The sequence below is a fragment of the Mauremys mutica genome, chromosome 9, assembly GCF_020497125.1.
Source record: "Mauremys mutica isolate MM-2020 ecotype Southern chromosome 9, ASM2049712v1, whole genome shotgun sequence".
Taxonomy (NCBI): domain Eukaryota; kingdom Metazoa; phylum Chordata; order Testudines; family Geoemydidae; genus Mauremys; species Mauremys mutica.
In genome coordinates, this window is record NC_059080.1 from 49759498 (window position 1) to 49784391 (window position 24894).

The 24894-nt window shown below is 42.7% G+C and overlaps 1 protein-coding gene across 1 annotated transcript in view; it reads right to left on the reverse strand.

Moving 5' to 3' along the window:
- Nucleotides 1-24894, reverse strand: part of UBXN7 (UBX domain protein 7) — a 47560-nt gene that overhangs the window by 12095 nt on the left and 10571 nt on the right. Inside the window, exons 3-10 of the mRNA XM_045030679.1 lie at nucleotides 24117-24184; nucleotides 19992-20057; nucleotides 17366-17478; nucleotides 11041-11187; nucleotides 10570-10660; nucleotides 9920-10047; nucleotides 7606-8002; nucleotides 6644-6723 (exon numbers count right to left, since the gene is read on the reverse strand). Of these exons, the coding sequence (XP_044886614.1) occupies nucleotides 6644-6723; nucleotides 7606-8002; nucleotides 9920-10047; nucleotides 10570-10660; nucleotides 11041-11187; nucleotides 17366-17478; nucleotides 19992-20057; nucleotides 24117-24184 (1090 nt within the window). The remainder of the gene's footprint in view (nucleotides 1-6643; nucleotides 6724-7605; nucleotides 8003-9919; nucleotides 10048-10569; nucleotides 10661-11040; nucleotides 11188-17365; nucleotides 17479-19991; nucleotides 20058-24116; nucleotides 24185-24894) is intronic.

Genomic DNA, 24894 nt, shown 5'->3' on the forward strand with positions numbered 1-24894 from the left:
CCACCACTTGCACCTCAAACTCCTTTACCCTTCTTCCCAGAGCCACGTAGTCTGCAGTGATCCGCTCCAGGTCATTCTTGGAAGTATCATTGGCGCCTATGTGGAAAAGCAAGAAGGGGTAATGCTCCAAGGGCTTGATGAGTCTCGGCAGTCTCTCTGTCACATCATGAATCCTAGCTCCTGGCAAGCAGCAGACTCCTCAGTTTTCCCTCCTTGATGAAAGGTGCCAAAAATAATTTACTTCCTGGAAAAGCTGGTTGAAGTGAGTTCCCCCTGCTTGTTCACATAATACATTGTGGTAGTATTACTGGTAAGTATGTGAACAGCTGTGCACGTGATCTCAGTCCGAAAGGCCTGGCATTCACTTTAAATGGCTCAAAGTTCCAAAATGTTGATATGAAGAGAAGCTTCCTGTTCGGGCCCCAAACCCTAAACTTTAATGTCCCTAGATGTGCTCCCCAACCCATTGTGGATGCATCAGTGACTGTAGTCCTGGTTGGAGAAGGGTGGGCAAAGGGAACACCCTGGCAAACATTGATCTGATTTCTCCACAGCTCTAGGGAGTCCAGGATCTTTGGTAGCATCCTTAAGAAGTTGTCCATCAACTGACAATTCGGGAGATAGACTAATTTCTACCAGGCTTGAAAAGGATGACAATGCAATTTCGTGTGCTGAACTATGAAAGTGCACACTGCCATATACCCTAGCAATCCCAGGCATACGCGGATTCTAGCTGAAGGGTGAGGCTGGAGGCGCAGATGGATGACAAGTTATCTGAAGTTTCTCAATCATCAGGAAAGCCTTCAAACTCGTACAGTTAAGCAAGGCCCCAATAAACTCTATTGTTTGTGCTGGCATTAATGTTGACTTCCCTTTGTTCAAAATCAGACCTAGCTGATCAAAAAGATGATGGGTGAACTGGACGTGGCAGAGGAGTCGTGTGTTGGCCTATCCTCAGCCTCAAAAGGGAGCACTGTGAATTGATGACGACGACCTGCCAGTACAAATCTCAAACTTCCTGTGGGCTGGGAAAATTGCCACATGGAAGTAGGCAGCCTGAAGATTGGATCCCAATTACCTGGTATATTGCTCTCAATGTAGGAAGGGATTGTAGCTAGGGTTACCATGCAGAATCTCATTAGTTTGTTGAGACTTGGAAGATTGAATAGATCTCACCCCCCCCCTTGGATTTGAGGATCAGGAAATAGAATTCCTCCTGCCGATGCTGAAGGAGGAACTTCCTCTATAGCTCCCAAAGCGCACAGAGTCTGGACTTGTGAGTGATGTCCCTGAAAAGGGATGGGGTAGGGTGGTAGAAATGGGAAATGAACATAAAAGTTGGATGGCATAACCTGATCCCCCAGTGCGTAGGACTCAGTAGTTGTTTCCCAAGGACTGCAGAAGTGAGATAGCCTGTCCCTGAATTCAAGGGATATGGTGAGACTGTCATAACTGGAATGCCACTCTCGATATGCAAGTCAAATAGGCTCCCTGCTTAAAACTAGCAGAGAGCGGGCTGACTGATTAAAATTGGACCCAGCGGATTTTCTCCTCTGTGATTTATGTCCCTTTCTGGTGTCAAGTATCAGAGGGGTAGCCGTGTTAGTCTGGATCTGTAAAAAGCAACAGAAAGTCCTGTGGCACCTTTAAGACTAAACAGATGTATTGGAGCATAAGCTTTCGTGGGTGAATATCCACTTCGTCAGATGTGCGTCTGACGAAGTGGGTATTCACCCACGAAAGTTTATGCTCCAATACATCTGTTAGTCTTAAAGGTGCCACAGGACTCTGTTGCTTTTTTTACATCCCTTTCTGGGGAACTCTTGCTGCCTAGCAGGGTAGGATGACTGTTGGAGGCATTGCTATGAATGATATTGCTGGTGACTTCCATAATGACATCTCTTTGTGGCCAGGGTACAAATCTCCCAATGACTGCAAAGTAGCACAAGAATCCTTAAATGAATGTAAAGTCTCACCAGTTTTTTTGAGAAAATGGACCTCTACGCTGTGTTGGACATCAGGAGCTATGCCATAATTTTGCAGCCATGAGGTATCATTACAGCTGAGGCCAAAGTCTGGACAAAGGGTCTGCTACATTCAGTGCCAACTGCAAAGAAGTCTTTGCCACCCAACAGCCTTGAGCAATGAATGCCTTCAATTCTTCCTTGGAGGATTCTAGCAACTCATCTGTAAACTTAGAAAATTGCAACACTATGTCCAAGTCATATCTTGTAATGAAGAGGTTGAATAAATTTTTCTCCAACAAATCTAAACTTTTAGACTGTCATCTTTTGGTGTGGATTTATACCTCCTCTGATGCAGTCTTTCATTTACCACCATCACAACAATGGAATTATGGGCTGGATATGAGGAAAAAAACCACTCAAAACCCTACCTGGGGGGACATACCGCCTTTTACCAGTACACTTCACAGTAGGTGTTAAGGATGCTGAGGTAGTCCACAGAGACTTTGTAGGTTTCAAGACTGACTCTTCCTATAAATGAAACATTCTTCCTGGAGCTGAGGAATGAATATCCTTAAGGCGTTTTCGCCTTAAAACTCAGTCTGAATATCCGTCAAAGCCATTTGTCCCAATAGATCTTGATAGGATTTAAAATCCTCAGGCACCAGAGATGAAGAATCTGGCACTGCAATGTCATCTGGTAACAAGCAAGAGGACACTAGCAGAACCAGTGAAATCTCTGTGGCAGCACGTGTCTGTAACAAGGGCTCAAGCTGAACCAACTCAGAGGGAGCCCCTTAGTCTGTGACTGCTTCACAAACAGCTCAGGCAGGGAGATTACCAGGGGATAGGCAACCCTGTCCTGGACTGAGCTGTGGATCAGGACCTCACAAACTGAGGAACCTCCCAGGGGTTCCAAGGAGGCCACTGTGGATTGGGGTATGGCATTGGTGGCCATTAGAAACTAGGCCAAGAGTCTTTATCCATAGTGCAGGAGCGATACCCCAGGATGTCTCAACAAGCTTTGAGAGCAGTAATACGAAGGTGAAGGAGACGGAGATGTCTCCAAACTTGATCTTGAAGAACTTTCCAAGTAGTCTGAAGGTAATGGAGGAGCAATTCTAGGTGGAGCCAGTCACATCCAAAGCCCAATATACAGGCATCACTGGAACCAATAACAGCACATAAGCTGGCACTTCCAAGTAGTGATGGGGAATTGCACTCGTACTCAGTGCATAAACAGATGTTGGTGCTGAAGTCGAAGCTGGTACCGGACCTCCAGATATAGACAGCACTGTAATCGTTGTCAGTACCAAAGTCAGTATATGGGTGCCAGTTAACCTCTCTGTACTGAGAAGGAAGCAGACAAACTCTGCCCTTGGGATATGATGGGGTATGGACAATGGTACAGACAATAACGAGAAATCTGCAGCCAGTCTGGGTGATGCTGAAGACACCGAAAAAGGAAGCTACCATAGTTGACTGTTCCCGAGTAAGGGGAGAGTCAGGAACAGAAAGGCACAGCAAGTCCACTGCTGCCTGATAAGTCGCCAGCGTGGAAACGGTCTGTGCCAACACCACTGTCCTCAGTAATGGTTTTTATGGCAGCTGAGACTGTGGCTGAAGAGACCCAATCAAGAGAGAATCTTTGCTGCATCTGACACATTTAAAGGTGGTGTTTCAACCCTTTGGGCTCTGCTTTCTGCAAGCTCTTTTCTCCTCTGCTAAGTCGAACTGCTTTTTCTCATAACTTTGGAGACCTTTGTTAAGCTTGTTTCCAAAGACTGTGGTCACGAGTGTGATCTTCGCAGTTATCCACAGCCATGTCCATTTCTTTGTGTTTTCGCTTGTACACATCCTTGAAATGCAATTTTGGGTGTCCTTTGGGTCTTTTTCCAGCTGCCAGTTTGCCATAGAGAATATCCTTTGGGATGCGCCCATTATTCATTTGGCACATATGCCCAAGCCAGCAACGGTGTCTCCGTTTGAGGAGTTTGCGCAGGCTGGGAGTATACTGGCCCACTTGAGCACTTCAATGTTGGTGACTCTGTCCCTCCAGGAAATTCCAAAAATTGAATGAAGGCAACATACATGAAAGCTGTTGAGCCTCTTTTCCTGATGAGAGTATAAGGTCCATGCCTTGCTCCCGTACTAAAAAAGTATATCAGCTAAATGATGCATGATAAATAGCAATCTTCCTCCAATTCTTCCTAGAGCTGAGCAAACACTCTCTGAAGTTTTGTACTTTTACAAAAGGACATCAAAGAATTCCAGAAAGGGCTTTTATGTCTACTCAGTTTGCAGGGTCACTGCTGGTCATACCCCACTTCATGAGCAAGCCTGGTTGCTAGTAGTATAATAGTGCTTTTAACATAGTAAGCCTTCAAACTTGGGAGAGTTATGCTATTGCTACCAGATGACTACTTCCTACTATAGTAAACAGTTCCGAGGAACAGTGCAGAAAAGCACCAGGAACTGTTGACAAAAAATTCCCATGTTAGGGGGATCTCACTATGGGGAAAGTTCTATTATCTATGTCCAGAGGGGAGCTGTGAAAATATGGAGTCAAAATTAGAGAAGAGGACCCAAGAATCAGGACTTTTGTATTTTATTCCTGTCTATCACAAAGGGCAAGTCACTTAATTTTTCTCAACTTCTCTCAGTTTCGCTCACTATAAAATAAAGAATACCTAAAACACTGGAGTGAGATGAGACAATGTTTGTAAAATGCTTAAGTTGCTAAGATGAAAAGGTATTTAATTAGAAAGGGTTACCATATAAAAGAAGCAAGCAGCATTAGGACTAGGGAAGACTCTGGGGAGCTTGTATAGGGACTGGAAGTGGCAGTGAGAACAAAGAACTACCAGCAGTGTCCGCGTGTGGTACTTCTAGAGGGATTCTGAACTTCTGTGCATGTGCAAAATTTATGTCCCCCACAGATTTCTTTGCTTCTCCGCAGAAAAATGACTTTCTGACAGGGTAGCCACAACAGTGGTCCTGTGACCCTCCCCAGCAGTATGTTTCAAGGGGCCCAGGGCAGCTGCCAGAGAGGTAAGTCACTGTGGGGCAAGAGGCGGTACTGTGGAAGACCCGGCTGGTGGCTCCTACCCTCCGCTGGGCTTAACTACTAACTCTGGCTGGGCTAGGGAGGACTGGACTTCTTCATCCCCTGCATGGCATCTGGGGACAGGTCAGACCCACTCCCAGATTTATCCCCCAGCTGAAGGAAACTCTGCAAACTCCCCCGCTCCCTTTCTTCCTGCAACCATCGCTCCTCAGCTGCAGGGATCCCTGTAGAGGGAGCTGCTCCCCCAACCCCTGTGTATCCAGTTGCCCTCATATGCAGATCCTCCAGGCAAACCTCACCCCTCCATCTACTCAGAACTCCCGCACCCGCGATGAACCATTCCCCCTGCACCTGGACCACCCAGACAAGCCACCCACACCTAGATCCCCACCCCACCAAGCCCCAACCAGCTGCATCTGGACCCCCCACTGAGCCCCCCAACACCCATACCCCCCTGCTGAGCTCTATCCCTCCCCCCCCGACCCCCGCTGAGCCCCAACCACTTTCACCTGGACATCCCTGCAGAGTCCCATTACCGTTGCACCAAGAATCCCTCAACAAGCCCCTGTGCATCCAGATCCCCCCTGCACCCAGATCCCCCACTGAGCTGCCCACACTCAGAACCCTCTCAACCCACACCTGGATCTCCCCACCCCAATAAGCCCCTCCATACTTTGATCCTCTCTTGCTGAGCTTACCTGCTCACACCTGGTGAACCTGTCACAGAGGGGCAGGACTCTGGGGTGTTTCTGGGGCAGGCCCGGTCTTTACACTGTGTCAGGGTTGGGTGCAGCCTCACTGCTGAGTCCGTGTCCCAAGGGGAGCTGCACAGTGATCTCCCACCTCTGTACAGCCAGTGCCCTGTGCTCCCCAATGCCATGCTGGAGCCGCCCCATTTATTTGATAATAAAATTTGCAGAATCATAAAATATTGTGCACATAATTTTTTTTGTCACAGAATGCCCTCAGGAGTAATGTGGGAAGATCGTTATATAGCAAGGAAGAAGCCTCATAGTCTGACAGAACAAGCCCCTCCATGGTAATACATTTTGAAGCATCAGAACAAATCCAGCCTAATAAAATACTTTTAAAAGTTCCTAAGCTAATTATCACAAAACTGCATTGACTACACATAGAAGCTATTTGACACATGCAAAAGCTAAGTTTTTTACAAGATTTCATATACTCTAAGTATAGAAACACAAGTCACAATGGAGAGACTTCAAATTAAAAAAAAATAGGGGTCCAGTTTTTATTAAAATGTTCAGTTTGCTTCTGTCTAATGTTCACATTTAATATTTTTGTATCAATAGCCACACTGTCTCTTGGGTGGATAGCTCAGTGGTTTGAGCATTGGCCTGCTAAACCCAGGGTTGTGAGTTCAATCCTTGAGGGGGCCATTTAGGGATTTGGGGATTGGTCCTGCTTTGAGCAGGGGGTTGGACTAGATGATCTCTTGAGGTTCCTTCCAACCCTAATAATCTATGATTCTATATGTATAGCAATCTTTCATATTTGGTTAAATCTAATTTCATAGTACCATCACAAAAAATCATCATCTAGTTTCAGCTCTCTTCCATTCAAAACAGAATCTCCAGTTAGCTTCACTTACCAGAAGTTTAGCTTGTCCAGGCAGTGAAATTTGTTCCCTCTTTCCATCTGGATACCTTAGCATCAGCTGTGCCTTTGGTCCTAGTGTAAAGTAAATTGCTACAAGTTAACAACAGGGCATCTGAATTGAGCTTTTTTGTACATTTAAATGGTGTACTTCACTCTACGGAAGAAGAGGATTAGTATGGAAATTAACACAAAAACAGTCTTAAAGGTGAGCTGCAAAGCTTGGTCCATGAAGATGAACTTCTGTTGCATGTATTTTTTTAAATCAAAATCCCTGTTTTCATTTTTTTTTTAAAGTTAAAACCAGTGACTGATACTGCCCCTCCCCGCCATCTCCACAGAGAAACCACAGCAAAGGGAATTAAGGTGCAGCCCTTTGCTGACATCATAGCTATTTGTGTGCCAAACTGATGTGAAAACCATTCCCCTCTCTTTAGTGCACTCTCTACTTGTACACTGCTGCACTGTCTCGTGGAAAACTGCTGTACTCCTACTGCCAACCAGCAGAGAAAGCTGGGGAGGGAGCGGGGGGGAAGGGAGGAGGAGGAACTTTTGAGGTCCATCTACACAAGGAAAATGTGCACCAATACAACCACACGATTGCAGATTTGCTGCATAACTGCAAAATGGACTTACATTTGTGCAGCATACCTCACTGGTGGGAGCCTCACTACACACATCTACATTACATGGATGCCAATTTATCTAATATAGATGGGGCCGCAGAACAATAGAAACTCAGATTACAGTTCAGTGATTAACAGGTTCTTGGGGTTTGCAACATCATTTCATGCTGCTGAAAGTAGAGGGATGTATCCAAATGGCAAACTTTAAGTAAGGATACAGACAGAAAAGGTGTTCTTAAAATTAGGACTTAAACATGCTTGATAAATATAAAAAGGCTGTTGCAAAGCTTTTTTTAAAAAATTAAGTTACGATTAAAGGGGAAAAGCTCACCATTCACATCCAATCCCTCCGCTGCACTGTCAGGCTTGTCAGCTGATTCTTCCAATATCCCAGCATCAATGCAGGCCACTACTCGATGGTTTGATGTTATTCCAGGCTCAGTCCTTGTGGGGGGCTCAGGTGGAGGCCTACGGCTCTCCTCTTTCCTACATCCTAAGTCCTTGTGTGGAGACTTTCTAGACTTGGTAGGATTCTCGGAATCATCATCATCATCATCAGAGCCACAAACAGAAATAAACTCCTCACTTCCAGAGAAAAGCTCAGATTCAGACTCCTCATCTGATCGGCTGTCCTGTTTGACCTGAGAGGAATCAAAATGCGTCTCCTGCAGGGAGGCCCTGATGGCAGCTTCCATCTGACTATCCTCACTAGCATCAATGAGGCTCTCCTGTTTGATATAGCCATAACACAGAAATGACAAAAAAAAAATAATAAAAACACTAAGCAAAATATTTTAAACAGGAATTAGAAGACTTTAACAAAGGGTTCTCAGGTGACACCTGATAGGCGTGTAATGATTAAATGGTGTGACCGCCAGCTGTTCTACAATTTTAAAGCCCGTATTTCTTCTTTTTGAAAAATACGTAAATTCTCCACAGTTGACATCTCCCCCTCCTCCACTCCACTATATTCTCTGAAGCAATGCTGATCATGGAGTATTGTCTATTTCAATCATTCCCAAACCTTTATAATTTGGAGGATCACCTGCGCTCTTTCAACTGTCCAGTCTTGATTTCCATATGGCAGCTACAGTATTTGTCTGCATGGAAAAGTACTAAAAGGTCTATAATAAAGAGGCAAGTTGTAATAAGCTCCCTTTAATGTGGTGGTTCCAAACTTTTCATGTAGCACTCTCCCTTATCCCTGCTGCCTTCCACCCCCCAGGAGGCACAGTCGGGAGCTGTGGCCAGGGCTCCAGGGGAGAGAGAAGTGTGGCGGTAAGGGGGCCGAGGATGGGGCCAGAGCTGCAGCTGGGCCGGCAGGCAGTGGCTGGTGGCCCAGGGTGGGTCTGCAGTTGCACACAGGGCTGTAGCCAGGGGGCAGAGAGGGGGTAGGTATTGCTCCCTCCCCAGCCCCTGTGGGGGCTGGCCTAACGCACCCCCTCCCATGAACATTCCTCTGCACCCCCTTAAGGAGCTGTGCCCCACAGTGTGGGGACCACGCTTTTAATGTGATCTGTGCAGCTGCTGGATGAACCTCTCCCAGGGCACAGGAGTTGACAGTTTTAGTCCCAAATTTTCTTTAGTTGATGACTTAGTCTTCCCAGATCACTCAGTAATTTGGTTCTGTCCCCTGCTTGCAACCCCTTCAAATTTGTTTTTTTTTGCAAATTTCATCATATAAATTTTAGTTTATATTGAAGAATCACTCAAAAGACACATACAAAGCTACTGCACAAGTTACAGCAAGGTGCTTGGGTTTTAGTTTAGTTGCTCACACAAAAAAAGCCTCTGGAAACTGTAAGAATCCAGGTCTGGGGTACAATTGGCAGGAAAAACAATTGTGTAAAGAGCAACAGAAGCGTCATCGTTTTGAAAGAGGCAATTCTATTGAGATTAATTTAAATAGAATGCATAATTTCCTACACTTTTCATGGATTAACTCCAGTACTGAAATTTGTAGTAGTTTACTGAAAGTCATTTTGCATGCCATTAAAATCACAATGAGTATTTTTAAACAGCTTCTTTTTAGGATTATTGTATTCTAGAAACCTGTACAAGTGAACCAGGTGGCAGGAGAACAAGCACTAGTGTCAAGTACCTGTACTTTCCTCTCATCTTTATTTTCAGTCCGTCCTTCCAAGACACCAACCCTACCACTTAGTTCTTATTTTATTTGATTTGGAGGTGTGGGGTCGAGAGATTAGGGATACCACAGATGGTTGAAAACCCAACTACAGAAAAGAATTCCCCACCCCCATAACATCAATCAAACAAACATTTAAATTATAGTGCACCCTTTCTAATATTTATACCTCATAATTCACATCCAACAAACCTCTCATTTCTACCCAGCAATTTTAACAGCAAAGTGCTGTAGTGAAAGCTCACATTACTATGGCCATTACATTCATAACAAATACTATAGATTATGTAGTTGCGAACAAAAAACTATTGATCAAAAAGGAGAGAAAGTACTTTCGCTGATGCATTATCTGCATGTTTTGTGCTTTTACACACTTGTTAGTTCACACAAGTCTATTTGTATTTCCCATGCAGTGGGATGAGAGGTTCTACTGGACCAGACACAAATGTGCTGAGTTTTCCCTCTTTCCCTCCCCCTACCCACAAGGCCTTATACTTACAGAGCGGGAACATTTTTGGGGAGGGCTGGTAGAATGTCCATCCAGTTGCCCATGCTCACCCAGGAAACCAGTCACTTGGTCCAAAAAAGAAGTTACATCCAGTTGGTGCCATTCCACTAATTTCTGGCCTATGGAACACATAGGAACATTGGACCTCATTTCACTGAGGGGCCCCTCAAGAGATTTTTGCTTAGCCATTAGAGCATAAAACAAATTTATCTTAAAGCACATAATGATTATTAGATTTTATAAAGGTCCATTTTTGTTCTGCAAAACTGATGAGGAGGTGAAAAGGCAAGGGTGGATTTATGTTCATGATTTGGCCACAAAGTGTTACCAATTTTGTTTTCCAAATGGACAGATAAAGCTAGCAAGCTAAACTGAAATCAAGTGTCACTACACAAAATTTGTGCAGAACTTGGATTTTTATTCATTTAGTTCTTTTGTTAGATTCTTAGTCCACATAATCTTTAAAGGCTTCAGTGCCTCTCAGAAAATGTTGCTGTTTGTGTACAGACATTTAGAATGTTGCAAAGTAATTTACGTTTTAACCCATATTAACTAGCACTGCCAAAAACAAGCAGAACTAAACATTCCAGATTACAATCAGCAGTCTGTCTGAAGATCATATGTATTGTCCTTTATCTTACCTGTCCTGGGGTCCAGAATGGAGACATAAGGGAAATCTGCCAGTTTATAAAACTGTATGTATCTCTGTCCTTCCTCACTGTCATGGTATACCTACAGAACACCACATTTGAAAAAAAAAAAAAAAAAAAAGGTTAATGCCTCAAAACTGAACAAAACGAGTCTTTATTTTACCATATACTCTACACTTTGTATGTACGCAATTCCCATTAACTCGTCCAAACGTTAGTACATGGATTTTGTTAGTGTAAAAAGGTCAGACCCAAAAAGGCTAGTTTTGAACACATGGTTTTTAAAATTGTTTTAAACATAGATTACCGAAATGAGTGTGAGATTAAAGCCACAATTCAATCTTTCTTGGCAGTTCTTAGAGAGCACTGGGTTTTGTTTTGTTTATAAACTACAAGAGGCTTGTTTTTGTTGCCCCACTCCCATCAATTTCTATCTTCAACGTATCTGTATTAGCCTCTCACCTGCCAAAAAATGAAATGCTCCCGGATAATGTTCTTCACAGCCTCGTTGCTCCAGACGTCACGGTTGAGACACTGACATGCGAAGTCCTGCACATTCTGGATGTTAATCATGAGCCATTTATTCTGCATCTGACCACACTCTTTGGCCTTCAATCAGACAGAAAGAATACATTATTTAAAAACAAAAGGCTAGACAGAAACAACGCCAGCAATGATGGGTTCAACTTGTGCACCAGGCTTTACCAAAACCTCTTTACAGTAGAAAGGATGATCAGAACTAGCAAAAGTCATCCTCAAACACCTGACAAACGGAGAGCAGGGCTAGAAGACCTACTTAACTGCAGTTCAAGTTGCCTAAATGTATTATTTAAAATAAAATCAATCAATCAATCACACTTTGGTTAACTGAGTTCAACAAGCCAAGCCCAGGAGGATAGGGAGAGGAAGCAACTTGAGAAGCAAAAGACTGAAAATGGGGAAAAAAAAATCTGAATTAACCATTTGTTCAGAGAAAACAGAGTGAAGTGAGTCACATCTGATAGCAGAGGAAAGACCTGGTTACTCGAAAGGAAAACTTGTGGACCCTTTTTCTGTGTAAATAGGCTAAAGTTACTGACTGAGGACTTGTATTTATACAACAGCCCTTTTTTCCCCCACTATTCATTTTTTCTAGATTTTATGTGGTTAAACTTAATTTTGGTGTGACTGCCAAATCAGGAGTCATTTTCTGATGCTCATTCAGACTGCAAGTGGCGGGGGGGGGGGGGGAACAGGAGGGTTTGAAGTTGCAGGAAGAGATCTTACTGGTTTGAGTCACAAAGCTGGCATTGTCTGATTGGTTGGTTGCAAGTTAATGGTAGGAGTTTGATCAAGAATGTAATTCTGATCGCTGAATTGTCAAACCTGTTGAAAAAAAGAGGGCTTTATCAAAAGTAGGAATGCTCACATCTCCAGGATAGATTGGAAATAGTGATGAACTTTCCTAAAAAAAATAATATTTTTTTAAAATTTTTATTTCTTACATGAGTTTGCACTAACTGCATTACTCACGGGGGGAGGGGGGGGGCGGACAGCAAATTCAAAGGTTATGGGTATTTCACCAGATTTTACTGTTTTCTTCAGAACCTAAACTTTGGCTTTTAGAATGAAGTTTCTTGTCTTATCTACCCACTCATGTCAGTGAATTGTAAATTTAAAACCTCAATATTACCGTTCCAGTGCTAATACTTCATTTAACTGGTAATTCAGTTAGGGCTTGTATGTGTTAAGGAAAGCTGGTTCAAGTTTACCTACTGTACACAGGACCTCACATTAAACACCTAGGTAATAAGATTTCTGCATGGCCAGATGACAGAGCAATTGCGGCCTAATTTTCCATTCATTGAAAGGACATCATACAGGAATTAGGTGCACATAGGATATGCCACTACTCTTGCATATTCACATAAGCAGCACTTCAGTACTTATCTCTAAAGTGCTTCTCATTCATTAGTTAATCCTTACAACACTCCTTGGGCACCTATTTAACAGAAGGGGAATCTAAGTAAGTGGCCTGATTTTTCAATATGCTCACCAGCTCCAAAGGAGACAAGCCTTTTATTTAATTACCTAAATATAGATTTGGATGTCTAATTTTTGGAATAATGATTGCCCAAGGCTCAGGACGAAATCTATATCAGAATGTATATTTAGACCCAAGAGCCCTGGTCCCAGTCCTGTGCTCTGACCCCCCAACTCTACTGGATTACAGGGACACTGACTAAGAATTCCATTCTGTCTGCACAGTTTCTCTCCTACTCTTGTTACATATGCCTAAATTACTATTAAAAAAAAAAGACTCAAAGTGGGAAAAAGTCTAATTTTTCTACTTTTATATGTATTTGCCAGCATTTTGTGTAATCAGTTTTGCTCCCCTCCCACCCAAATAGAATCACATACCCCTTTACAGTTTGTGAACAAGAAAAACCCATACAATATATTGACAAAAACAAGTCTACAGAAATTGATTGGGGAGTGGGGGGGGGGGGAGAAGGGGAGTGCTTCAGGGCAGGTGTAATGCCAGAATTACTTTAAACTCATTTTAAAGCTGATCAGATTTCATAGTGTGTCCTTTCAAGTAGTAAGACTCTTGCCACTACCTTTAATTATAATAAAAAATGAGTTTACAGCATTAGACAAGCACTGGACTCCCAGAAATGACTTGCAGTACCTGAATTTTCTACAAAAAATGTGACTTGGTTCAATAGCAGTCACAATTTACTTTGATAAGGTGATTAATATTTCTGAGTGACTCCTTTTGTATTACTGAACTAACTAGAACTAATATCAAGTTTATTTATTGGAACCCCACTGTGCCAGGTGCTATATAAACACACAGACTGTCTGTTTCAAAGAGCTTGCAGTTTAGACACACAAGGGAAAGGAAACAGAGGCACAGACTTGTCCAAGGTCACAGCAAGTCAGTGGTAGAGCCAGAAATAGAATCCGCAGTCCCCTGATCACTGTCTGGGGATCTATCTACTGGACCATGCTGCCTGTCCAATATATGAGAAAATGTGACAAACAAACTTTGCACATTTTAAAAGACAGCATCTTCTCAGAGTTCACTTGCTCGTATGTGGTAGAATAAAACAGAAGGAGTCTGAACTGGTTGGTCCAAACAGCTGGTCATATTTGGTGTTCCATTTATACCACACAGCCCTATAGCCGTGTATTTTTTGGTGTTAGAGACAGAAATTCATAAGTATTTTACTAATTAAGTTACACCAATACAAACTCACTGACTAATAGGATTGTACAAGATTAAAGGATAGCCTAATTTGGCCATCAGAACCTTTGTTACATGTGAGGATAAACAAACCCAAACTTGATTTAAAGCAAAACTGATAGTTGGAAGACATCTTTTTAACCTGAAAACTAACAGTATTTGATATGGACACAGAGACAACACTGAGCTCTACAACATAATTTTTATTACGCTTTTCAAAGAAGCGGCACACTCTTAAGGTTCAAATAAACCTTTTACTCGTTAAAAGTTTAGAACCAGGTGCCACATGGCTAGTTGCTTACAAACATCTAAGAATGGACCTGAATCCTGACCACCAGATTCCTAGCTATGCCAGCTTCATGTGTATCCCGAGTAGATACTGCTAATTACACTACAATGCTTGTGGGCGTGGTGAAGAGGACAGGCCTGTGACATACAAAAGTGTTCTTTTGGGAGTAGGATGAAACCAAGTGTTCACTTATGATCTTCTCAAGAGCTATCCAGCAAGAACTTAACACTCCTTTTAACCATGACTGAGCCCTCCTCTTATTATTTCCAACCCATTGATCTGTCCCTGAATCGCATCCCAACTCCCATCTTCACACTCTTCATGCATATTTCCCTCGTCTTCAAGTACTCTACAGTAACTCCTATCATAATGTGCCTCATTTCACCTCTCCTCTATTTCATTACCCTAATTAGATCCATGTACAAAGACAACATTTAGTGTCACAGTGGCTTAGTGCATGGGCTCAACTCCATTTTAACTTTTTGTTCCATACTGAAGTCTATATTAAGGCAAATGATTAGTTGCAAGGCTGAATATGGTAGAGAATGTATGAGCCAATGCCAGTGAGCATGTATGAGCAATCTCAATTCTGCCTCCTTGTGCATATGGCATGCAATGACACACTAATTACTTGCTCACATACTGTTTCTCAAAACACAACACACTTTCTACAGTTTCAGAGACACTTCAGTGTTTAAACATGCAATCTTAATGCTTTCAAAACAGGCTTATGGTGTGTGTGGAATTTCCTAGTTATTTAAAAAGAAGGTGGGGGTAGTTTCAAGCTGTTTAAGACTAACATTGTTGTTAGTAGTACCTTCTGTGCCATGGACCTCTGAAGATCTGCAAGAATGAATCCCCCTCCTGTTTACTAAGGAGCTCTTTTCCATAAACATGAGGAGTTGCAGAGAGCCCTCTCCTGCAAACCTTTAGGTGTTAGTGTACAGCAGCTCCCCCTATTACTTTGTCTACAACAATGGTTCTCAACCTTTCCAGACTACTTTTCAGGAATCTGATGTGTCTTGCATACCCCAAGTTTCACCTCCCTTAAAAATGACTTCCTTACAAAAGCAGACTAAAATACAGAAGTGTCATAGCACACTTACTGAAAAATTGTTTACCTTCTCATTTTTATTATAAAATAAATCAATTGGAATATAAATACTGTACTTACATTTTAGTGTATAGTATACAGAGCAGTATGAACAAGTTATTGTGTGTATGAAATTTTAGTTTGCACTAACTTCTCTAGTGCTTTTTATGTAGGCTGTGGTAAAACTAAGCAAAAATCTAGATGAGTTGATTACCCCCGGAAGACCTCTGCATACCCCCAGAGATATGCATACCACTGACTGAGAACCATTGGTCTACAGGACTAAATCGGGCTCTTACAGAATCCTTGCCTCAACCTGTGTACACCTTCACAATACAGCCAAGTTAGCCACATGCAGATAGCAATAAACTCTACGTAAAGCGTACTGATCACATGAAGAATGGGTCATAACTTGATCAAAGACAAATCAATACTCACTGGAACATTCAAGGGCATTTTTCCTCAACAAAAGCTACTACCAATGCCAAAATTGAATTTTCTATCCATAACCGTTTAGACCACGGGTAGGGGAATGGCTGGTGCAAAAAGTTGCAATTTATTTATTTTTAATAGTTGGAAAAGCTTACTCCCCCCAAACCCCTATTTAAAAATGACAACTGGTCATGACAGAAAACCTCAAAAAAAACATTAAGAAGTGTGTTAAGTTAACTTAAGTTGCAGATGAAAACTAGAAAATTTCAGCCCAAAGAGATGAGCTACAAAAATCTGAATGATTGAAAATAAGGGATTGAATAGAAATGCTCATGCAACCTTAACTAGAATGGATACTGCCACTCCAGCCATCTTTTGTGTAAATGTCACAGATCTGAGTAGCCCTATCTATAAAATAAGCTGTGGCCCCTCCCCTGAGGAATTTAGAATCTAATACAGGAACAAATGATCTAAATATTTATTTAAATAAGATAATTCCAAGATCCGAGGGGGTAAGCAGTCTGAAACATTTGTTCTTAGATATTTCTGGAGGCAAAAACTTTAGCTTATGACCATTAGAACTGTCACATTAGGTTTACTAAATTTCATAAATGTATCATCTAGTTAGGTACATAGAGGGGGGGTTAGCTAGTTGTGCCTGAGTTGTAGTTAGCTAGAAGTGAGTTTTGAGGAGGGTCTAGAAAACTGTGTGGTTACCAGGTATACAAGAGGAAGGAGGCTGTCCCAGGCATAGGAGTAGCATAAAAGAGCGAAGATGACAAAAGAACATGGAATGAGGATAGCAGTTAACTGATGGACAGGAGAGTGTTTTGGGGATGGTGGAAAAATAAATTCCTCTAGGAGCCCTAGTCATGGATCAGCTGTACAAACAGAACAAAAAAAGATGGTCCCTGCCCCAATAAGCTTACCATCTAGTCTTTGCCACAATACAACTGAGTTGTTGGGACATCAGGGTGAGATGCCAGATGCAGTCACAATTGTAAAACTGAACAAAGAGGCAGAGGTCACAAGTGAGTGGACGTGTAGACTTGGAAGCAGTTAGAGACCTGTCCTTGTGCTACCTCATCCCCTCTCAAGGGTTCAGTGCATCCAGGGAGAAGAGAAGAGCACTGAGGAACATTGGTGATGAAATAGTGATCTGTGAGACAGGAGAACCAGGCAATTACAATGCTCTGGAATTCCTCAGAGAGGGAAAAGCGAGGACAATATTGATGATGATCATACTACTTGATCTGTGGAATAGTATTTCCCTCACCACCATGCTTCTGTGCAGAAAGATCGTGCTTCTGCACAGAAATCCTGTACCCAGAGCACCTGTACAGAAAATCTTTAGCCACAGCACCTTTCCTGAATTTAAATAACTAGGATTCTTCCATCCTTGTTAGCTTCACTCATGCACTGAAATCTTTCACCAGTGACACCTGCTCAACTTCACATTTGAAAAACAAAAGGGGAAAGAGTGGGCCAGGGAAGAGAACAGTGGATAACAAGCCCACCCTTTTTAGAAATCAGTCACTACTTGCTAAGATCAGTCCTATACAATGCATAAAATTACTACCCCATGCAGGTGCTAGTCTGCTTCTAAATACTGGCAGCTATGTGTCTTCTTATAATTTATTGTACGATCACACTATAAATCAATTTGGACATGCATGCTGATGTAAGGCTTACAAGCTATGCCCAATTAACACACAGGTAGTCTTACTGAAAGACAGAAACCTACCGTTTCAAAGCTGCCTTTGTGCATCAGATCGATGGGAGGCCTGAAGAGGTCTGCAAGGGTAGTGAGTTTCTTATCTATTGCACCTCCATTCCGCAGCTCCTGCTCCTGTCGAACTATACAGCCCCGGGAGGAACAGGAGTTGAATTAGACAAAATACTCACAACAGTGCATTACGCTGTCTTCATCCCTATTCCCTACATACAAATTCACCTGGTTGAAATCATTTTACAAGGTTACAAAGTGCACAGGCCATGATTTATTTTGAAGACAGGATCCTAAAGTCGAGGTTCTAAATCCATAACAAGGCAACTAAGTGCTCTGATTTTCTGAAGTGCTGAACACTGAACTCTCATTTAAATATATTTGTAAAATGTACACATTAGTGGGATCTGATTGTGAAAAAATCAGGCAACTTATTCTGGTGCCCAAATATGGATTTAGTAGTCTAAACTTAGGCTCCTGTCTTTCAAATATTGACCTACATCCAAAAATATTTCTAGTTTGATCTTTCACCTGTTCCCTCACCTTCACAAACATCAAAGGACCCCTTTGACAGAATCAGGTATTTCTTCACATAAATAGAATATTCTTTGAAACCTCACATTTAACATTAAATCCTCTTCATTGATAGACTTAGTTATTGCAACCTCTTATAGGTCAGAGGTTCTCAAACTCTTTCTATAGTCTATACCACACCTTGAAAACAGTGTCCTGTGGATACCACCTCTCCCATTCATGCCCATGAGGCCACCTTGCATACCCATCTGTGATCATATGAAACCTTTGGGGGGGAATTACAGCAATTGCTTACCTAAAATACTCTGTGCATTTGCTTTTTTATGCAGTTTAGCAGCTGGAAATGGGGAGCCAGGGCCATGTGGTCCGCCAACTCTCCACTGGACACAAGCAAGTGTGCAGTGGACCAGAGTATAGAAGCCTCCTGTACCTGTAAATATCACTATTTTGCAGCCCCTGGAAACATGTCTGCAAACATTAAAGGCCAGATTAGTGTCAGACTTTAACTATTAAGTTTCCAGCTTTCATTTAGGTGAAAAAAGCTTTTGGTGTATTTGTGTATTTTTATTGAATGTTATTAAGTTAGATGAGAGATGAATGTGTAACTGGATCATATACCCTTCAAGAGCTACAGCTGACATGGTGGAATGCTTCCAGATTGTCAGACATTTAGTATAGTGATATGAAAGAATTAAACACTGCCTGCAATATTAATCACTTTTAGTAACACACACCATAGTAACAGACAAAAGGTCATGTGTTCCACCTATCTGACCCATGCTGGTGATCATGGAGCTGTAAAGTCCACTTTTATGCACCAATGTGGGCCATTCCACTTTGGATTACTGTAAGGATGTGTCAAAAAAACATTTTGGAACATCTTCCTTTGTGGAAACAGAGTAATTAGAGTAATGGAACCCTAAATTCTACTGTATTGTTTAAATCTACCACTTCCCAGTACATTACTAAACTTTAACAGACTCCTCAGTCTGTATGTCTTTTGTTCAAATAATTTAAAGCACACTGTCTGAGACCATGAGTCAGTCAAAAAATGTGGTTGTGCAGTAGGGTATAGGTTATTCACAGAGAAGCCAATGACACTACCTTTAAATAGGTTGATTATTACTGAAGAGTCTGACTGGGACTCTTTGAGTGATGCCAGTAGAAGATTGTCAGCTTTTGGCACTGTGCCTTGCACAAAGGGGTCCTGGTCCATGACTAGGGCTCTTAGGCACTATGGTAATACAAATGATTAACAATAAAAAGTTATTAAGGCTGCATTTGTCCCACCTGCCAAAGGAGTCATTTTTTGAAATGTTATGATTTAGAAGAGTTTCTCTATTACTTTTGTCATTTGTAGATTTTGCACATGGGTGGGCAGATGTAATGGTAAATGGCTAAACAAATTCACTGAGAACTTTCTGTGCTGCCAAGCAAAACCCAGGACTAATCTGAAGACTAACAAGAGCGCGCGCACAGCAACAGTGGCCATACAAAAGACCAGATTAGTGAATGAGAGCTTTAATTCCCCCAGGATTCTTGAGTTCTCTCCCCACCTTTCCATCCCCTACCACCAAGGGAAAAAGATGCTTTTGAAGAATCAAACTGGGTTATCAAAGTCCGTTCTGGTACGGCAAGTACTTTACTCATGTGTCCAGTACTGCCACAGAGCACACACAGGTTTGTGTGTTTTGTTTTGTTTTATAAGATTGGAAGTATGCATCAGGGTGGTGACAAGATCCAATAGTATCTGCCAAGATTCATATTTCCATGACTTGGCATTTTCGTCATAATCACCTCACAACTATTTAAAATTGCCATGATTATAAAAGCTGTGAAACTAGTATCTGTGGGGAAACAGCTGTAGTTAATAAATAGACACATCTTTAATTATAAAAGTAGTAATGGCACCACTACAATTAAAGATTAATAAAGTAGTTTTAGAATAGAATATTGCCTACTGCATAGGAAATTTCCTCATTTAACATTAAAAACTGTTTGATGACTGCAGCCAATGATCATGGCCAATAGCAGACAACTCTGTTCATTCCACACCACAAAGTTACACAACAAACTAGAAACCCTACCATAATGAATCACAGATACTTACTGGTTTCTGTTTGAAAATCCCGAAAACCATCAAATATTGAACGGGCAGGTCTGCGTCGTTTAGGAGCTTTAAAAAAATTAAAATAAGAAGATATCTCAGATGTAATTTAAAAGCTAGATTGTCAAAGAATTACTTTTGAATGATGGCATACCACAAAGTTGTGATGCGAAAAGATTGAAGACCCAAAGCATACATATAAGGAGGAGTAAGGTCACTGGGTAAGGGTAGGGGGAAACCAGAACAACAGATCCAAGTATCACCACATTTTACTTTGGATATTCCCCCCCAAGAACAAGTCTTTCCTCAAAGCAAATTCAGGTTGCTGATGAAAGCAGGTAAAATACTGGGCCTCCCATTTCTGATATGCTTGTACATACCCATGCTGATTGCTTTTCTGCCATGCTGCCCAATATAGTATTCAAATTAAATAATTCTTACCACACTGAACCCAAAACATAAAACAGGGACCCACTTTAGAAAATAACTATATGTCCTGGAGGAGTAATAATGGAAAATCCTCTAGGAAGGCAGCTACTCTCAGAGTTCTCCAATTTAGTTCTGTCAGGCCTCTCACTCACATCATCTTCTTAGCTGTTGGGCAGGGTGGGCAATATCTGGATTCAAAAGGAGGAATCTTGCTATTACCCTATCCCCAAGTAAACCCCCCGTCAAGGAGCTCTATGCAGTTGCCTCTGAGCACAAAAGGATGGGGAAGAGATACTGTTCCAATTCTCTGCTGGGCAATTAACTGACAAAGACCTCTGTAATACCAGGATAAAGGGCTGGGCTGAAGTCACCTGGCATTACTATCTATAGCTGCTGCTCCAAAGTACTCCTGATGGGGCCGTAAGACAAGACACCATAGAGCGATTTATTACAAATCTTTGTCTGCCTAGGAATGGTCATTTTTAACAATTAAGACAGTATTTTCAAAGTAATTCAGTTACAGGAGATGTTCAAACACAAAGTACATGGAAAGAGGCCACCATACACCATAAAACCTGATTTTAAAAAATCAATTTGCAGGGGGACTGACTGGTTGAATTAATGGGCATTGCCTACTCCTGAGGGAATTCTGCACCAAAAAATTAAAATTCTGCAAAACTCTGCATATTTTGTCAATAAACAAACATGAAGGTTCCAGCATAGCAGTGGAGAGCACAGGCCACTGGCTGCATGGAGGTGTGAGATCACCCTGCAGCTTCCCCCACTCCCCCCCCCCCCCGACAAGAACTTGGCGGTGAAGCTGCATCTGACCCTGACACAGCATGAGGGCCAGGCCTGCCCCAGAAACACCCTGGGGCCCTACCCTTTCACACCAGTGCACCAAGACAGTAAGTGAGAGGGACAGAGTCTCACACACTCAGCCCTAGCCCCAGTCTAGGTGTGGGGCAAGCAGGCTCAGCCCAGCAGGATCCAAGAATAGAAGTGCTTAGTGTGGGGGGATCCACATGTTGGGTGAGAGGGTTCTGTGTGGGGCAATCTGGGTGCAGGTGTCTTGTGGGGGGGGGAAGGGGAGAATTTGAATGCTCAGGGGCTAGTTGGGGGGTTCCAGGTGCAGGGGAATGGGACTCTGCAAGGGGTTCAGGTGCAGATGACTGGGGCATGGCGGGGGTCTGGATTTGGGAGGGATGGGGCTTGGCGGGGGGGCTAGGTGCTGGGGGGCTTGATGAGGTGGAGGTCCAGGTGCAGCTGGCTGGGGCTCAATGGAGTGGAGGTCTAGGTGCGGGGGCTTCTCGGGGTGGTCCAGGTGAAAGGGGCCTCAGTAGAGGTTAGTCTAAGTACGGGGTGGGGGTCCAAATGCAGTGGGGAGGTTCTTGGTGAGGGACCAGGTGGCAGGGGGCTCTGAATGAATGGGGGGAAGGCATGGTGGGGTGGGGGTTCAGGTGTGGAGGGTGGTCTGGGTGCAGGAGGGGAAGGGCTTGGTGGAGATCTGGATGCACAGGGTTGGGCAGAGTGGGAAGGAGCAGTTCCCCATACAGTAACCCCCTCGCCCTGTGGCTGAGGAGCAATGGAGGAGGAAGTAGGGTGGGCCTGGGGGAGTGCAGAGCTTCCTAGAGCCCGGGAGGTTTCTAGGGGTGGGTCTGATCTGGACCAGGCCACTCCATGCAGGGAAAGGAGGTCCCATCATCCTCCCCCCCACCCACCCAGGACGAGCAGCTAAGACCGGCGCAGGGTAAGAGCCACTGGCTGTGGAGTCTCCTCCACAGTGATTTACCTCTCTGCTGGCTGCTCCGGGCGCCCGAAACGATGTGCCCGCACTGCTGGGAAGGGGCGCATGACAGCTCGTGTGGCTTCCCTTTGCTTCCCCGTCATTTTCTGCGGGGAAGCAAAGAAATCTGCGGGGGACATGAATTCTGCACACATGCAGTAGCGCACAATTCCCCCAGGAGTAATTTCCATCTCTAATAACGATGAAAAAAGTATAATATTTTTGACCCCAAGTGATCTGCTTTGTACATTATAATAAAAAATTTTCAGACTTCAGAGTTAAGTACTGAGCACCTATAAATCTCACACAAATCAACAGGTGCTAGCTACAAGTGCTCAGTATTTGTGAAAATCACCTGCCTGCAGTTAGGTATTTATGTATGACTTTAGGAACCTGAGATTAGGCATGCAAGTCTGAAAACACTGTCCTATATTTTTGTGTTTCTTTGGAATGTAATTTAATAGTTGGCTATGAACTGGTGTTATCTTCTGTTTCAGACAATTTAAGTATCATTCTCAACTAGACAACATTCAAATCCAAATATCCGTATACCTAGACTGAGTTCTCTAGGGCAAAGACTGTCCTTTCTTACATGTCTGTACAGTGCCTAGCGCAATGGGACCCTGAACCTTTATTGGGGTTGCCAGGGATGATCATAAATAGCCACCTCTTCTTAGAAGAACACTATTTTAACTAGCAGGAAAGTGATCTTCTCATTAGCCCTTCACTTCAAAAAAAAAAAAAAAAGGGGGGGGGGGAGGCAACATTTCAAAAGCAAAAGATAATAAAGCAATCTTATATTTAAAGCAAACAGAAAATAAAAACTACAAGGTGCATTTCAAAACTTCAGTTTATTCTCCAAAGGAGAAAATGAGAGTAAACTACAAACAGCAACAACAAATGGGAAAAGCTACTATTACCATCTAAAACAAATTCACACGGTATCATTTGCACTGTGCCAAGTGTCCAATTACTAGGGCCTTGGTGCATTACACAGCAATGCCCATTGCATATTGACTGTAGAACGCCCAGGAACCACCCCCGTTCTCAGAAACCTCCTACTTTCTAAGCCTCCTCAATAATATTTCTTCAACAGGTAGGTAGGTTCAGATGATTCAAGAAATTCAACACAAAGCAGAACTAAACTACTCAAATATTTTTCTTTAACATTAATAGTTTGTCTTTACCCTTCATAAACTTCTGACTTCATTTCTAATCCTCTTATCTCCTTTGTAGCTCTAGCCCTCTTGAATCTTCACCTATTCTTCTTCCCTTCATCACTAATCACTCTGTCCTGCAATACCAGCACTTTGAGCATCTCTAATGTGGGAGAAGTATCTTCCAGTTCTGTTCCTGGACCACTGTACTCAGCCAGTAAACAGGAGTATTTTAGCATAGCTTATGAGGCAGCACCCATTTTAAATGGCACATGAAGCAAACTGCACTCCCAGTGGTGCATGATTTATTACCTATGTCTCCTTTGAGAAACCGTACTGCCAACTGCACAGAGGTATTTCAAAGTGTGCAATTACATCCTATGGCTACAGAGTTATTGTAGAGAACAGCAGAAAGAAGCAGCGATGGGATTCAATTTCTCAGGCTTGGTTTAAACTCCAGACTTATGTTGGTATAACTACACTGCTCAGGGGTATGGAAAATCCACATCCTCTGAGCAATGCATTTATACCGACCGAACTCCTGGTATAAACGGCGCTGCGCTGACTTGGGGTAGGGGGGGGGGAAGAGCTTCTCACATCAACATAGCCACTGCCTCTCGAGCAGGTGGAGTACCTAGAGTGGTGCAGCTGCACCATGTAGGTATGTGTAGACAACCCCTCAGTCAGTTATGATTTTTCTTTCGTCACTCACCCAGGCTGGAAGCAACATAAACAAAAAACACAAACAAATCTTACCTCCAAACAAGGGCTCCGGCTCTACCAAAATTTCCTGCTTTTGTGGAATTGGTGCTCGTACTTCATCCCTACCAGAGTAGAAAAAAAATAACTTGTTATTTACTGAGGGATGTGCTAGGCACTCTATAAACAAAGAACACCAGTTCCTGCCCAAGGATCTTGCAGCTTAAATGATACAGACAAAAGTACAGATGCATGATACCTAGGTGAAGTAAGGATGTTGTACAAATTTTTAATTATTTTATCATTTCAGGTGGCTCAAAGGCTCCACGCAGGAAGTGAATGTTTAAAAGACCTGAATTGAGAGAGGTTCTTTGACACAGAGGTTCCGTGCATAAAGAGTGGCACAGAAGGGGTCACAGACTAGAGCCTACAACCCTACATAACGCAGAGAGAAATGCTTATTTGTTTTACCAGTCTCTTCACAGTCTTCTAGGCACTGTGTCTGAAGTTTAGGAGATGGATTGGCTGGCTCCTGAATGGAGCCAAGGTATCAAATTTATTCTAATAAAAACACTTATTGGGTTTAACTTATAGTGGTATAAAAGTCACTGATTCACAAAGAATCTGCACAGAAACAAGGCCTCCATACTGACAAATATAGATGTTTAGCTTCAGTACCTGTCAAAGGCAAATGGCAGAAAGGTACAGAATTTAGCATCAGCTAGGACTGTTGGCACTACTCCAGCTGTTTTAACCTCAAGCACACCCTTTTCTGGCACTTTCACCTTTATAATTAACCTGAATTTAGACAGAAAGTTTAGTAAGACTGTTTCCA